This window comes from Alexandromys fortis, unplaced genomic scaffold (genome assembly GCF_014885135.2).
Source record: "Alexandromys fortis isolate MF-2015 unplaced genomic scaffold, M_Fortis_MF-2015_v1.1 scaffold_165, whole genome shotgun sequence".
Lineage (NCBI taxonomy): Eukaryota > Metazoa > Chordata > Mammalia > Rodentia > Cricetidae > Alexandromys > Alexandromys fortis.
This window is the reverse complement of record NW_026068038.1, coordinates 3,682,564-3,699,443: the sequence shown is the minus strand read 5'-3', so window position 1 is coordinate 3,699,443 and position 16,880 is coordinate 3,682,564. Positions and strand designations below refer to the sequence as shown.

Genomic DNA, 16,880 nt, shown 5'->3' with positions numbered 1-16,880 from the left:
AAGCTTCTGAGTTCGCCGAGTTTAGAAATGGGTCTTTTGTTCTCAAGAGATGCTCCTCCCCCACAGTGTGTCCATGATGTGGCTTTTTGTAGCTGATTTCCAGCTGGCCTGGTTCAAGAAGTCCTGGGTGAGCATCTGGCCCTGTCTCCTCGTCTGGACAGGGAAGATGCCTGGAAGCATTTGGAGGCCTGGGCTGCCTCCCTGTCAGATGACATCAGGCCAGGCCAGCTCCCCATGTCCCCAGAGAGCTATGGTGCCAGGATAAAGGCTGACTCACGGTCCTGTCTTCCAGCAAAGGCTGGCCTTGCCGGGAACCAGCTTCCAACCTCAGTACAGCAAGGCTGGAGCTGATAGTGCGGCTACAGTCTGGCTTGATGCCACCACGCCCTGTCTCAGAGGTGGTTGAGGGCATATTAGGCCAGACTGAGGTCACCCCAGGGAGGAGGACAGTGGAGTGCTTAGCATCGGTGGGGGACCCAATATAGACTCTGCAGTAGGAATTCCAGGTTGTAGCAGTAGAAGGGCTTGGGAGTCTGCCATTCCACAGCAAGAACTGTGCCTCACCCCATGTGCCACTCCCTGGGACTCAGATACCCTCAAGCTCCTAGGCACCCTCCTCCATCCTGAGAGCCAGTCTAAGAGCACTGGCACTGCCAGCCTCTCCCAGGAGGGCAATGTTGAATAGAAACAGACCCCAACCCCTGACCTCTGCTATGCTGCAGGCTCCTCAGGGTAGCTCAGTGGTGCCATGGCTGAAGGTGCTGGAGGAATGAGGCCAGGAAAGGGGCAGGCTCTGGCCGAGGTTACAGGTGGGTCCTACCAGGGGCTGGGACTCTGGTCCTGCGGCAGTGTATGGCTGAACTGGAAGGAGCCTGAACAGTCTTGTTACCAGAGAGGTAAAGTTGAGGCTTCTCAACCTGCAGCTCCTTGCTCTGTTCTAGCTTTTGTAATACAGAGGAAGCCAAGTTGGCCTGATTAGGGTATTTGGTGTGCTTCCGGACCGTGAATTCCTAATTCAGGCAGGCAGCTGTGGCTTCTGAGGCTCCCTTCTTCCTGTCCTGACTGCTGTCCTTACCCTTTTCCCACTCAAACTTGAAGCAACTTCCAGACAGAGCTAGGGAAGATAGTGATGAGGTTCCCTCTGAACTTAGCATTTCAATGGCTTTCTGGATCAGAGCCACAGGTTGTGCCACTAATAGGCCAATGGCCTCTACCGAGGCCAGAGGTCCCACCTCTTGGGATTGCCATGAACCATATGACTAGTCTTTAGGTCAGTCCCATTCCTCTAATGCTAGATGCATGTTCTGCAATGCTGGTCCCTTTATTGAGGAAGGGCCTCGCTTGCTTAAACAGCCTACTGCATGGCTATGGCTGGATTTCCTGGTCACAAATTCCCCTTTCGGAAGCCCTCACCAGGAGCAGGGCTCCTTCACTGCTCTTGTCATTCTTTTAATTCAGAAACTTCCTGTTCATCCCGGCAGTAGAGGGCCCAGCCTGAGTGACCTGAGGAGTTGGGGGGGTGGGGCTAGTCACTGAGTAGAGGTGAAGCTCCCCAGAGGTAGGGACAGTCTCTTCAGGAGCCCTTGACCTGACCCTTGCCTGGAGCTAGAATTCCCATCCCATTTCTTTCATTCCCCACAGCTACCCTGGATGATCCCTGCAGTCACATTTACCCTTCCTCTTGGTCCCAGGCAGTTTGTGTTTCTATTTTAAAGTTCATCTAATGCGCCCTTGGACAAATAGAGACCAGTACCTGTGGTCTTGCAGGATGCGGGCCACGGGATATCACTGTCACCCTCTGCCCAGCGCCCTGGCCACGAGAACAAAAGCCACCTCCCCGCTCACCATGAGCACAGCAGCACCTCCCTGAGTGTCATGCGGAGCTCCTGACTGCGAAAAGCATAGATGAGGGGGTCAACGATGGAGCTGAAGATGATGAGAACGAGGAAGAGGTTGAAGTTCTTAAAGACGCAGCTGCAGGTGGGGTGCTGAGGGCAGAGAACGATGAGTAAGAGATGCAGGAAGAAGGGGCCCCAGCATAGGAAGAAAATCCCCAGAAGGATAGTGAGGGTGGCGGCACCCTTAAGGCAGAAGCCTTGGCGGGCGGAGCGCTGCCTCTTGTGGAGCCGGGCGATCCCCTGTGCATGCTGGCACGCTCGAGTGAGCATGTGGACATACAGAATGGCCATGAGTGCCAGCATCGCGAGGAAGAAAGTGACAAGGCAGATGAGGACAGCTGTGTGATTGTAGTAGGTGATAAAGAGGGTGCTGAAGGAGACGCTGGCCAGCCAGATGCCCACGATGGCCCGTCGTGCCCGGGGCAGTGTCACAATGCTGTGGTAACGCAGGGCGTAGAAGATGGAGATGTAGCGGTCTATGGCGATGACGCCGAGGAAGCACAGACTGGACACCATGGAGCCACAGATGAGCACGTCCATGACATTGTCCAGCTGCTGCACCAAGGCAGCCCGGGTCACCAGGGCCCCCGCCTCCAGGAGCAGGATGATAGCAGTCTCCAGCACGATGCTTATACCCACCATCAGGTCAGACAGGGCCAGACAGCAGATGAAGCAATACATGGGTGAGTGCAGGTTGCGGTTTTTGGTGATGGCTATCACGACCAGCACGTTCTCCACCAGACTCACCAGCCCCAGGCTGAGGAAGAGGCCATCTGGGATAGACACCTGCAGGCACCAAGGCCCTGTCTGGTTGGTGGCCAGTCCAAGGTGAGGGGTGGCTGTGGAGGTAGAGTTGAGAGAACCCAGAAGCCTCTTCTGGGGTCCCTGAGTGGGCATAGTCTTGTCCAGGAAGTCGGAAGCAGTCAGGGGAGCCTTCAGCTCCAGGTGGTATCAGCCTCCCGGTGTCCTGGTGGGCTCATGGTGTCATCAGGGGTCTCTGCCGCTCCTCACACCCTGCCTCTTTCCATCTGGGCGCTCTCCAACTTTCCTTCACACTTGCCCTCTTTCCGGCCGGACAGGTCAGCCTTCGCATGGCACAAGCAGAGTCTAGACTCTTCCTGGCTGAGACTCTGAGCTCTGCTCATGAAGTCTCGCTACCTGTGTAAAGGAGCCCAGCCTTCTGCTGCCCTCGCTGCCTCCTCCTGGGAAGTGACTCGGATAGAGACAATGCTAAACTTAGCACCTCCCAGTTTCTTGGTCCCCTGCCTCCCCCAAGCCAGGGTGGGCTGAGGTCGGGGGAAGAATGGAGCCTTTCTCTGAATCTTTTAACTCGCCCCTCCTCCTCAGGGTGGCCACATGACGGGCATGTGCCCCAGCACCCTGGACTGCCTCTAGGGGGCATAAGCAGCACCCAGAAACTGGAGAACCTGGCTCCAGACTCCAGCACAGGCTACTGCATTTCCCTTTGTGTTCAAAGCCCCCGCAGACTTCCCAAATCCCTTTCAGGCATCCAGTCTCACCTTTCAGGCATCCAGTCTCACCAGGACCTGGCCTGTGTAGCCCCACCTAAACCTCCAAACCTATCTCTGCGCCACTTTCTTGAGTTGTCTTCGACCTCCCCCCTCTCATGCTGCTCTGCCTCGGGCACAGTCACAGGTTGTGAACTGGGCACCCCGACTCCCACCCTCACCACCATGCCAGGGGCAGTGACACTTCCGTCTAAAGTGGGGGATGTGTACATAGAGCATCAACTCAGCTACGGAGGTCAAGGTAGCTTGAATTCAAGGCTGAACTGAGAACTTGAGAATCAATGACAGCAGGGTTAAGGACTCTCCACATCCTTCAAGGCCCCAAGATTGCTAAAGCCTCCTTTAGCTACAGTTCTGGGTGTGGCAGGAAGCTTGTCACTTCCTGGGAGCTGAGTAGAGGGGAGCCTGGGGCTATCCACTAGCATTCTTTAGTTATGGCCTCTCTTGACACTCCTGAATCCCTCCTCTCCCCAGGGCACAACCCTTCCTCCCAGAAGTCCCATTTCCTCTGTGGAGCACATGCCAGCCCTGGAGCCAGGAACTACATCAGAGTAGACTCTGTGGGCCAGTAGCTGGGCATGTGACTATTCAGTGATCAGGACAGCAGGCAGGGGTGGTACCAACCCTCCCCAGCCCACCTCTAGCCGCTGCTGGGCTTTCTCCATGGCACCCACAGCTTTCTCATCAGCACAAGATGCTCCCTTCCATGCAAGTGAAGAAAATAAGGTAAGAAAGCCAGCAGTGGAATTAGAGGCAGGAATTAGCTGGACTGCACTGAAGTGTTTGAGATACTAGTGTTAAAAGCCCATTCTTGTTTGTTTTTCTGAGACAGGCTCTCACTATTAATGGAACCCTGGCTGGCCTGGAATTCGCGTGGTAGCGCAGGTAGAGTAGGCAGGGTCCCAGACAGCAATTTGCTGCCAGAGTGCTCGTATTAAAGGTGTGCGCTGGCTAGACATCTGCTTTCTCTCGCCTGCCTTGGCACTTTCTGGTCATAAGGTGCCCATATAGAACAGCCACTGTGGAAGTCCACATGAACTACGTGAGCATCCACCAATAAATGTTAGAGCATGGTCAGGACTATGTTCCCAAATCAATAAATAAAATACAATTTATATCAGTTGTTGGGCCTTCCCGGGCCTCAGCACTATCAGTTTTGTCGATCATGGAACATTACACGACATGGCATCTTTCAGTTTATACTCTGTGTTCACACCAAGAGTCACCTTGTTATCCGGGTAACTAAAACATTCAGGTTGTGGTGTCTATCATCATGTGGAAGACTCATGCAGGACACTTGGCAGCTTGTGGCCAACCCTATCCTGATGAGTGCTGTTGGCAGGTCTTGCTGGACATCACTGGCACACGCAGGCATGTGCTTATGTGGAATGTTACCAATCAATGGACCGCTGCAGGCACGAGGTCTATCTTCAGATTTAGTAGATCCGGCCAAACTGTCTTTCAAACTGGTGGACAAACTGTGTTCACGCCTTTAGGTGTACTGTTACAGGCATACAGAATGAGATAGGACTCTGGGTGTCCTGAGTGTCCTCAGCCTCAGAGGGCTCACACTGCCACAGCCACATTCATCCCAGCTGTCTGCCTCCTACAACATGGGCCTTATTCTGCTTCTAGCCAAGAAGGGTCCCAGGTCTGACGGCGTAGGCCGAGCCATGGCTGGCCCCTAAAGCCACATGATGCCCAGGCATCCCGTAGCTGCAGGCCGCTTTTTACTTCTGGGACATGAAAGAGCTGTCACATTTCAGAGATGCTGGTATTTCTGGCTTCAGAATGAAGTCTTTGAGACAACCACAGTTCACCCTGCAGACAGCCTGACTTCAAAGGGTGGGAAAACTGAACAGTCTCTGGCAGAGGCAGCCACATCCTTTATGGCAAGCTCCTGCCGAGGGGCATTGAGGGGAAGGTGACTATGCCTTGGGATTCATTTTGGATCACAAAGTCACAACTAGGATCTTCAGAGAAGGAACCAGTAAAGCAGAGCTGGGAAAGTCAGCTTGTGCTGTGCTGGAGTGGGGAGATGGCCAAGGTAGTCTCGGGGCTGTCTGGACTGGAAGGAGCCGAGTACCCCAAGCCTGATAATACTCAGTGGCCTGGGAAAAGCACATGACAAACGACACACAGGAGTGACTACCTACCTAGTAGGGGACACTACCTGCAGAATGGCTGGGGGGGCTCTCTCCATGAAGCAAAAGGCAGCCTGCATTCCAACGGGCAATCCCACAGGGCAAGAGGCTCACTGTTTCTCTTAGAAGGTTCCCCAAGGCCCCCGGACAGTGTGAACATGTCCCTGGCTCTGGTCACAGAGGATCTCACAGGTTCTCAAGAAGCCCATGCGTGGGGTTGAAGAGATGGCTGTAGGCAGTTAAGAGCACTTACTGCTCTTTCAGAAGACCCAGGTTTGATTTCCAGCACTCACACGGTGACTGAGAATTGTTTGTTATAGCCAGGTGGTGGTGCAAAATCCCAGCACTTGGGAGGCAGAGGCAGGTGGGTATTTGAATTTGAGACCACCCTGGTCTGAGTTCCAGGACAGCCAGAGCTACACAGTGAAACCCTGTGTAACCCATACTACCCTGTAGGGGGGTAAGTGGGGAGAGGGGAGAGAGAGAGAGAGAGAGAGAGAGAGAGAGAGAGAGAGAGAGAGAGAGAGAGAGAGAGAGAGAGAGAGAGAGAAAGGTTTGCAATTTCAGTTCCAAGGGGGGCCAACATTATTTTCTGTACACCTTTTTCTGGTTTCTGTATGTACTGAATGTAGATGGCGCAGACACATATTCAGGCAAAGCACTCATACACACAATAAAACAGAAGTTAAAAAGGCTAGGTCACCATGTTTTCATTTGAAAGTCATTCATTTCCTCTGAACTTTCTCTGGGAGGCAGCAAACAGGTTCTCTCCCTGACTACATGAAAATGCACAAATACCCAACAATTCTGCACAGGAGCACACAAGGAGGCACCTCTTTCTGAGACTGAGGTGGGGGAGGAGTGGGATACAGTACCACCCCACCTGGGTGGCAGGCCAGACTTTAAAGCTGCTTAGATGACATGCAGATTAGGTGTGGTGTGCACACTTTTAATTCTAACATTTGGGAGGCAGAGGCAGGCTGATCTCTGATGCCAGCCTGGTCTACATAACAAGTTCTAGGCCATCGAGGGCTACACATTGAGACTCTTGTCTCATAAAGTTACTTTTCCTGATGATCCACAGATGACGTAAATGACTGGTTTTTATTTATCACCATTAGAAATGGATTCAGTTGGAAATTAAGTCTGAGCAACATTCTGAAGCCGATCATTTAATGGCCTCTCAGGATCCAGGCCTGGAGGTGGGAAGCTCCTGAAGGCCTAGGGCATCCTCTGCTTCACTGTTCCTAGAACACTGGCTCTTCACTGTGGAGTTCATTGCCTCGTGGTTGTAGAATAGCTGCTGCAGCTCCAGATGCCATGTCCTCATCTGGATGGACTTACAGCTGCTGAAAGGAAGAGGCAGGATGCCAGGTTTTCTGTGCTTGCTTGTCATTTCCAGAAAACAAACCCATTCCTAGCCAGTCCCTCCTCCCCTTAGCTGAAACTTACCACAGGCCACTCCAACTTCAACTGGGATCCAGACACTGAATTAGGACCATCTCAACAGTACCCCTCTCTGGGACTGGGTGTAGATCTCCCACCAAACCCAGGAGTAGGTGAGGCAACTGATGGGGGCTATGCCCCCCAGGCCTGCCCTCCCCAGCCCCCTGCTGACCCATGGGCACAAGTAGTAGAACCTGTATCCAGACTTCATGGCCTTGCCAATTCATGCTGGAGAGAAAACAGAGATGCAGCACCAATTCATGTGACACGTAACTTCTCACCAGGCACGTATGTTGAACACAGAACCCTTGCAAATGACTGACTTAGAAGTAGGTGTGACACTTAGGCTGACTATAGATGGATACAAGTCAGTCCTCAATGTCCTGTTGAGGGGACAGTGACCTGGGCCTCGGCAAAAGCCCCGAGCACAGTAAGTACTTTTTACCACCATGAGGCCCCTTTTCATTAATTTGGTGTTTGTATAGGCGTGCACATGCCACAAGGTATGCGTGGAGGTCAGAGGACAACCTATAGGAGTTAGCTCTCTCCATCCACCATATGGATCCTGGGGATTGAACACAGGTTAGCAGGCTTGGCAGCAAGTTCCTTTACTCACTGAGCCACTTAAACGGCCCTTGGGACATCCCTGAAACACGCTTTATTTGTACCTAGTCCATACCAGATGCATCCAGTGATGTCTGAAACAATGTCTGAACTTCTAGGAAGAAATCAATGGACCAAAACTTAGAATGGACCTCATTCGTCATTTCTCAGACTAGAGACCATGGTAGTACCTCCCCCAGGCTCTGTATAGGCACAGATGGGCAGGGCTGCCCAAGAGAAACCTGACACAGCTTATAACATCTCAGTAGCCTGGATCTTTGTACAATCAGACACAAACCTCTGGCCTTGCCTGGCTGTGGGGCTCTGTTCCTGCCACTGGACTGGGGGGGTTCTTGGTCAGGGCTCCTTACTCATCCCCAGCTAGACCAAACACCCTTTAACCTCTGTAAAGCATCCCTGATCTGCCTAAGAAAGTTTTCTGCCTCAAAGCTGCTTCTTGGCATCTCTTTCAATTCTGGGTGTCCCATGCCACAAACCTCTCTTTTGAGATGGGGTCTCATGTAACTAAGCCTGGCTTTGAACTCGTTATGTAGCAGAGGATCTTAAACTCCTAAATCTCTTGTCCCTCTCTCTACCTCTTGAGTACTGAGATGACAGATGAGCACTACCACACCTGGTTTGTGTTGTGCTGGGGATCGAATCCGGAACTCTCTGCAAGCTAAACAAGCAGGCTACCAACTGAGGCACATCTCCAGCCTTCCAAATTTACTAATAAAATCCCTAGGCTGGGACTATCATTCAATGGTAGATCATGTGCCAGGCCCTGGGTTGATCCCCACCACTGCAAACATGCTGGGTATAGCATGTGTGGAACGTTCAGTGATCTCTAGCAAGGAGCATGGGGGGATCCTTGCACTGAAGACTCTGAGATAACCCCTTTTTCTATGCATTAAGTTACAAACTCTGGAAGTGTGAGGCACACAGCAGGGTGTGTACGGTGTGGGGCTCACTGCTCCCGGGCTATGTTTGAGGGCACTGGAGGAAAAGCTCACTCACAGCAGAGCATAACCCACTCACATTTAGAGGGAAAACAAAAGACACGGGCAGATGACATGGTCAGCATTTCTACTTCAGGGAACTGGTTAATCCAACCAGAAAAGAATCAGGAACATAATTGCACAGCTCTGGGGCACAGCGTCTGGACAGTCAGTCCCAGTCCCCCTCGCCCTCAGGATTGTCCTCCCGAGGCACCTCCAGGTCGTTGAAGTGGAAGTTGGCCATCATGTCACGTAAGGCCAACATCAGCCTGATCAAGCCTTGATTGCGGTTCGGACCCCCGGCCACTCCTTCCTCCAGCCTCTCCTGAACAATGAGACATATCTAAGTGGGGGCTGTCTGTACAGGTTTGAGACCCGGGTTTCATAGTCTGAGGCAGCTCAAGCTCCAAGATTGGGCCTGTCCCCTCCCAAGGTCCCTGCCCAGAAGACGCAGCTCTAAAGCCAAATGTGCATTTTAACCATGGCCAACCTACCATGATGCTGATGGTCTCTCAGCCTCACACTACTCACCCGGGGGTGGCTGCTGCAGTTTCTGCAGGCTGCGTCCCCACTTCCTAAGCACGGCACAGTGTCAGCCGTTCCTGCCTCCACCCTGAGCTGGACTTGCCCATAGCAACTTGGGAGGGAAAGACCAATATGCTCCATCAACATACCTCTGTGGTGTAATTTGGCAATAAAGACCGGAAGAAGAGGGCAATTGTGTTTCCATGGCTGACTGGACTCAGCCTGAAAATTAAAAAGGTCAGAAAATGAAGGTCAACAGACACTGTGGGGTCCCAGCCTTGTCAGCTGTCCTTACCCAGTCTAACTGCTAGGGACAGGCAGCCTCTGAGTGGGGCTTAGCTTCTGGGTACTAAACTGCGATCAGGGTCTGGGGTGGCCAGTGATGACTACTAACCAGCCTTGAGCGTAGCTGTGGACACCCAGAGCAACAAGGACAGAAGAGGTGTGGTGTCCCAGAGTGCTGGCTCTTTAGGGACCTAGCCTGCTGGGTCACACAGAAAGAAGACAAGGTGACTACAGCATCTGAAGGCTGGGGAGGGCATGGCAGTCACATAAGGCAGGAGGAGAGGTCTGGGCATCGCAGAGGCTGCGGCACAGCTCCACTCACAGTATCATGACACTGCCCTTCTGGGGACTCAAGAGCAGGGCAGGACGCTGTGACAGCAAGGCCACATCTGCCTGTCAGGACGTTTCTGACCCCAGTGAAAATTCTCGTCTTCATCTAAACCTTAAATGGGAGTCACTCCACTCAAATGCTTTGCCAAGGTCTAGGTGACCTGTGCTCCTTTCTTGAAACAGACTGTGTGGAGCAATGGACCCAGATGGGGCAGCTGTGACGACTAGGAGAGAAGGGAAATGAGTTCTCTCAAGACCCAGACTCTACAATCTGCCCACATGTACATGGCAGCCGGTGAATCAGGCATGTTCCATGTTAATGCTTGACCCACTACCCCCTTCTCCTGGCTCGGTCACATGGGCCTTCCTTTAGCGCTCACTGGACCTTACGCTCTGCCCTTGGAAGAGCGTTTCTGCACAGGCTAGAGTACCAGCTGCCACCCTCTGGCTGGCTGGGGCACATCTTTCCACAAAGCAGGTGACTTTGACTTCCTGGTCTGGTATGTCTTTCTTCTTTCTCAGTCACTTTCTCCCACAGGCAGATTTGACGCAACATCTACCTCTGGGTTCTAAGTTTGACGTCTGCTGTGGAGTGCGCCAGGTCAGAGGTGGCTCCTAATTTTGCTTCCCCCTGCGCTTCTCACACCTGCTACAAAACCTATGGGGCAGAGCGCAGACCTCTGGTGGGTTCAGAGGAAGATCCACGATACACTACTTGCCCTACTCCTGAGTGGACTGGCCCTTTTCACCCGTGTTTGTCTTTTTCCTTCTAATCTGTAAGGGCAGCCCCAGTGAGCCCCAAAGTACTACAGAGGGTTTGTGAGAAGACAAAGCAGGGAAGGCAAGTACCTCTCTGGTCTGACGTACGAGTAGATGGTGTCCAGGGGCGGCAGAGGATCAAATCCCATCACAGACTGTGTGGTCACGTCCTTTAGGAGGGGACAAAACCAGAGACTCTGGAGCACTGCTGGCAGCCCCTGCCTTCCTAAGCTTCAGTGGTCTCAACTCAGACTTGAGCCATCTGCCAGAAGGCAGTCATTATATCTGGCAGAAGTGGCCATTTCTGTTTCAAGAAACTTTAGGTCTGGGTGGAACAGAGTGTCCCAGAGGATCATCAGGGGGAACATGGATGGCATTTTATCTCAATCAGTGGGATGTAGGACAGAGGGCATTTTCCACAGGTGCCACCATCTACATTCATGTTACAAATGACTGGCCTAACTACAGACCATGGACTAGGGAGGAGAGCCACTGGGCTCCACTGGACTGCTGGTTCAGCAAAGGATGCAGCCTCGCCCCCCGCCCCCCGACATCTGGAAAGCAGAGCCACAGCTACTGAGTATAGCTGCAGGGGTTGTGAGGAAGGGCTAGGTCTCCATCACAGAGTCTGACCCCCTGGTGAGACAGCTCACTGAGGCAGTAATACAGTGAGGAAGGCCAGAGAAACTGGCTGAGGGGGAAGAGCCCGCTGTACCAGCTCTGGGTGGCATGCAGGCCACACTGTGGGTAGCTAGCTATACTGTGACTGGTACTCACAAAGTCCCCATTTTCAGCAGTCCTCTCTTACCGAGGGTAGGGCAGCAACAGCCTCCTTGATCTCAGAGAGTATCACATGGCGGTGGATGTTTCTGGGTGCACGCTGGTACAGCACCTTCCGCCTGAGGCCAGAGTAGACAATGGCTGATAAACTGGTGCCCACAGTGTAAAACACCAAGTCACCCACACCCACCTTGGGGGGAAGATCCAGCAAGGACTAGCCTGTTGCACTTCTGGAAAACCTCCTACCTCACTCTTGGATGGAAGCTGTGTTACTAGCCCATAGCACTGAAGCAAGAGCGGACTCTGAGAGACTCTACAAGCTTGTTCTGCACTCTGGTCCCTTCATCCATGTGAAAATGCGGGTAGCTGTGGGTAGTCTGGTGAGACACTAGATGGTGTCCACAGCGGAATCCCTGGGTGTCAGTCGTTGCTGCTACCGTAGGAGGTCTGCCTCCTGCTGGACACAGCTGAGAACCAGTGCAGGGAGAGGGCTGGAAGCAATCGTACTTCCTCTTCCCTGTTCCTCAGAGAGTCTAGAATTTAGCCTCGTGTGTACCACCGGACCACCTGACTACATAGGGAGATGATACGGCCAGGGCAGAACAGAGCCCTCAGAACCAGCCTGGCCTGGCTGCCCCCAGAGCAGGATGCTGACGAGGACCATGAGCAAAACTGCACAAACGGGCAAAAGCGTTACTTCTAAATGCAGCAGTAACAGCCTCTGAGTTACAGAAAACCCCACATGTAGAAATGAAAACAACAACAGGTTGCTTTGGCTGCCTTTTGGCTTCAACAATTTTGTCAACAAGAGTAAGAAAAGCAATCAAGGGCTGGAGAGATAGCTCAGAGGTTAAGTGCACTGTTTGCTCTTCCAGAGGTCCTGAGTTCAATTCCCAGCAACCACATGGTGGCTCACAACCATCTGTAATGAGATCTAGTGCCTTCTTCTGGTGTGTAGTCATACATGCTGGCAGAACACTATATACATAATAAATACATAAGTCCTTTAAAAAAAAAAGAAAAAAAGGAAAGCAGTCATGATAGCAACTATGGGAACAGAGCACAGAAGCAGAAGCAAGCTAAACAAACACTAGGGGCCTAACAGCCACCCCTTCACATCTCTGTAAATAGCCACAGCCAGTCAAGTTGAAATCAGAGGTCCCGTGTGTGTGATAAAGACCCAGGAGGAGCCGGGCGGTGGTGGCGCATGCCTTTAATCCCAGCACTCAGGAGGCAGAGGCAGGCGGATCTCTGTGAGTTCAAGACCAGCCTGGTCTACAAGAGCTAGTTCCAGGACAGGCTCCAAAACCATAGAGAAACCCTGTCTCGAAAAACCAAAAAAAAAAGACCCAGGAGGAGACACAGAGAGGACTTGTGCCTGCAGGGTGCTCTCCCTGAGCTAAGTTCTTGGGCTTATCTATCAGGCTCAGCTCACCTATTCTCACAGGCCTCCACAGCAGGGTCCCCAGCATCCACTGCCTGCAGAACCGCACGGACATTTTCCTCCAGCCAGCTCATAGTGGTGGGATCTTTCCAAAGAAAGTGTGACCTCCCAAGGTACAGACTCACCAGCTGACTCAGGGCGGGCGGCTGGCTGCGGAAGAACAAGGAAAGCAGACGTTTGGCAGAGCTCCATGGTGGGCAAAGGCATAATCCAGGAAAAGCCTTGGACTAAGGAGGCTACCCCTTGGCTGCTGACCTGGGATATTTTACCTTCCGAGGGCTGGGTTCCTGAGGGGTTGAGCACACTTCGTATTGCTCAAGTTTAGTAATAAATATCACTTGACAGAAATGTGAAAAACAAAAGAATGAGTGTTTTTATGTGTGGAACAACACCAAAGGATGGCCTACAGCTGCTGGTTAGTAGCCTGTAGGAAGGGCGGGAGCCATGACATGATATATATTGTTTTTTTTTTTTTTTTCCTGTGTGTTTTTTCTTGTTTATGCGAAATGGGACAGCACAGAAATCTGGGGAAATGAATGATAGTAAAGAGCATGAGCAAACCTCATGAGACGAGAGGCGTTCACCTGGCCCGCAAAGTGAGATGTCTTGCACATGGATGTGGGCTCTAGGGGCTTTCTCAGCTGGACAGTAGCCCCCAGGACAGACTTCTCTCTTCCTTTAAGGGGGAGGGGAACGGTGCCTACAGGCTCACATCCTTACCTTATCTCAGCATCTGGCCCAAAGAAGCGGTGGTTTGCGACTGTTGCATCAGGTCGCACACTGCAACACTCCAGCAATGGCATAAGAGCTGTGGGGGGAAAAGTAATGGCTCCATGTATATATACTGCAGTCCTGTTGTTCTGGCTCCCAGCCACCATATGCTCTTAAAGTAAAGGAAGCTGGATAACCAAGGGTCATTTCTGACTAGCATTACAAACTTGTTCCTAGGCTGGGTCTCTCACACTAGGCTCCAAGGTACCTCTGAACCCTGGGAAGTGGATGCATGTCCTGCTGACTCTTGTTCCATCTGCATCCAAGGAAGACTTGCCTATCACCTCTAAGGCTGGATGTTTCATCGTACAAAGGTCAGACTTGAATGTAGACTAGAGGGAGTGGGGCTGACTGTGTCCTGCAAGAGCTAACTCTGCAGGGACCAGAATGAGATCAGTGGTCAACACAGGGCTCCCCTTGCATGGAGGGCTGTTCACCAAAGTGTTGGCTTCTCTAAACAGCTTGCATGCTGGTAAGCTACAGAACATAACACAGTCCTCCCAGTGACTTTCTGGGGACAAGCTCGTGCTGCAGCACCCTGTGAGGAGGTAGTGCTTGCTCAGCACATAGACTATCAGCAGAAAAGGCAAGGCTAGCTCTGTCAGACCACAGAAGGCATAGGCAGCTTCTAATGGAACTGACCCTCACCGGGTCTGAGGTTGCTCAGGTCTGGTTGGAGGGCAGAGTTCTGGCCAAGGCTCCAGGAACTCAGAGCCTACAATGTGGTGGCGATCCTGGGTCTCTCTAACTGAAAAGAGGTCGCCCCACAGGACTCTATTTATTGTCAGTGTCACTCCGTGTACACTCTTAGGAAACATCTGGTGGCCACACGGCTGTGAGAATGTCCGGGCAGTACACCAGGGCCTCCTCCTGGCTACCAAAGCCAATGCCCTTCAAACTGTCTCTGGGCTAGCCTCAGGCCTTTCTAGATATTACTTCTACCTTTTTCCTTTATTAACAAAGACCATCTGACATACTGTGTGCTCTTCTATCCTGAAACAAGACCCCAAAGACATCTGTCTCTCTTTATGTTCTCATCCCTCACCAAACTTATAGCAGGCTCAATGAAGTAGGTAGATTAGCTACCTAACTAGAACTACACCAAGTCTTTAGGCCTTTAAGGGAATGCAATCTTTCCATTAAGTATGGGGAGGGCTGTGATTCCCCAGACAAGAGGTGGCACTTACCTCCAGGGAACATGGTAAGCGCCTGCTGTATCAGGAGGGAAGCCTGTTGCCTGGCAGAGGTGAGCTCATGCTCAGGTAGGTCTGTTTGCTGACTCAGAAGGAAATATGCCAGTGGAACTGAGAAGGCAAAGTTTGGGAGCTGGGACAGGTTCCGATGAGCCTATAAGGGACGAAGAAACAAGGCCTGGAGCCTTAAGTTCATGAAAACAAAACACGTAGTTTACAGATATGCAGTGGATGAGGCTCACCACTGCTCCTCTGTGGCCTCTCACCTGACCTCAGGATGAAGTGAACCGTTCTCTACATGTAGAAAACACAAATGGACACGAAGGTAGGAATCAACCCAACCAGATGACTGATGCTTCAGCAGCAGACAAGGGCCTCAGCCCACTAAGGATGGATGTCCCTGCCTAGACTCTCAGCTCCGGAAGCAGGGAAGGCAGCACCCCTGCCTATGTAGAAAGCTCATATGTAAGTCAGCAAGAGTGAGACCTGATGCCACCTGACCTACAAGTGTTTTCCAGTAATTTCCTTTCTTTCTCTATGGTTTGTGAGAAGACAAGTATTGGGGAATTTTTGTTTGTTTGGTTTTTCGAGACAGGGTTTCTGTGTAGTTTTGGAGCCTGTTTCTGGCACTAGCTCTGTAAACTAGGCTGGCTTCGAACCCAAAGAGATTCACCTGCCTCTGCCTCCTGAATGCTGGGATTAAAGGTGCCTGGCGAGTGTTGGGGAACATAATTTTAAAGTCTGTGACTTTTGTTTATGTTGCATTTGTTTAACTCTGTGAAGCTGTGATTCTCTGCCTGTCTAAAACACCTAATGGTCCTAATAAAAGGCTGAATGGCCAATAGCAAGGCAGGAGCAAAGACAGGTGTGGCTGGCAGGTAGACAGAGTAAAAGGAGAAAGGAGGAAGAGAAGGAGAAGCAAAAGAGGAGAGGAGGACATCAGGGGCCACCCACCCAGCCACCCAACCACTGTCAGCCGTGGAGTAAGAAGGAAAAGACGATACCAGAAGAAAGGGAAAAGGAAGAAGCAGTAAGAGGGAAAAGGTAGACGGGACAATTTAAGAAAAGCTGGCTAGAAACAAGCCAAGGCCATGAGAATAAGCTTCTCTGTGTATGATTTACTTGGGAGCTGGGTGGTGGGCCCCCCAAAAGCCAAAAGAATAAACATCATACAATAGACAAATGACTAGTTCTCCGTCTTTCCTATTGTGTATGTTTGGTGCACACACACGTATATGAGTGCGGAGGCTGGAGGCCAATGTTCGGTGAAATTTCCTCAGTCTTCCAAATTTATTTCACTTCTTAACTTTTTAAAAATAATTTTTATCTATTTATTTATTGTATGTGTGTGTACACATGCATACCATGGCACATGTGTAGAGGCCAGAGGACAACTTGCAGAAGTCAGTTCTTTCCTTCCACTAAGTGAGTTCTAAGGATCAAACTTAGACCATCAGGTTTGGTGTTAAGTGCTTTAACCTGTTAAACCATCTCTCTGCTTCTCTACCTTTATGTTCTGAGACAAGGTCTCTCATCTCACCATCCCCGAAGAGCATCAATTTGTCTAGGCTGGCTAGCCAATGCACCTGCCCCTGTCCTGTCCCCTACAGTACCTGGGGTTACATCACACATCATCATGCCCTGCTTTTTATTCCACAACCACATAAGCCACAATGATTATTCACACAGCCCTCTGTGGCATTTCCTGTAGCCATGCTTAAATGAGGTCCAGAGATTCTATAAATCAGATCCCCAAAAGCAAAACTTCCAATTATACCAAGCATTATGTAACTTAAAATGATTATCTCTTTTTTGATAATGTAAAAATATATACTGTGTTGCCAGGTGGTGGTGGCGCACACCTTTAATCCCAGTACTCAGGAGGCAGAGACAGGTGAATCTCTGTGAGTTCGAGGCCAGCCTGGTCTACAGAGCGAGTTCCAGTATAGGCTCCAAAGTTACACAGAGAAACCCTGTCTCGAAAAACAGAAAGACCACCACCACCACCAAATGTACTGTGAAAAGAACTCAAGAGTAGAAACAGAAAACAAAGGCTTGTCACCTTTCTCCCTGCTTTTCCCTGCTGGAAGCAACCAGCATAAAACTCAACGCCTCCCTTCTCTGACAAGATCCAAGAAGATGGGATGGGATGGGATGGGATGGGATGGGATGGGA

The 16,880-nt window shown here is 51.3% G+C and overlaps 2 protein-coding genes across 10 annotated transcripts in view; both read right to left on the bottom strand.

The window, feature by feature from the left end:
- Positions 1-1,841: 1,841 nt before the first annotated feature.
- Positions 1,842-3,354, bottom strand: Mc1r (melanocortin 1 receptor). The gene has a single exon (XM_050165123.1). It carries the CDS (start codon positions 2,793-2,795, stop codon positions 1,842-1,844), a length of 954 nt encoding a protein of 317 aa, XP_050021080.1. The 5' UTR covers positions 2,796-3,354.
- Positions 3,355-6,656: 3,302 nt separating this feature from the next.
- The window catches only part of Tcf25 (transcription factor 25), a 31,450-nt gene continuing 21,226 nt past the window's right edge, over positions 6,657-16,880 (bottom strand). For 3 of the 9 annotated variants that reach the window (XM_050165120.1, XM_050165116.1, XM_050165115.1), the window contains 7 exons: positions 14,700-14,859; positions 13,462-13,549; positions 12,733-12,891; positions 11,326-11,416; positions 10,608-10,687; positions 9,293-9,365; positions 6,657-8,943 (listed from right to left, as the gene is read on the bottom strand). In XM_050165120.1, the coding sequence (XP_050021077.1) occupies positions 8,788-8,943; positions 9,293-9,365; positions 10,608-10,687; positions 11,326-11,416; positions 12,733-12,891; positions 13,462-13,549; positions 14,700-14,859 (807 nt within the window). In that variant the 3' untranslated portion in view covers positions 6,657-8,787. The remainder of the gene's footprint in view (positions 8,944-9,292; positions 9,366-10,607; positions 10,688-11,325; positions 11,417-12,732; positions 12,892-13,461; positions 13,550-14,699; positions 14,860-16,880) is intronic. The other 6 variants (XR_007595854.1, XR_007595853.1, XR_007595856.1 and 3 more) reach the window with 6 other exon arrangements.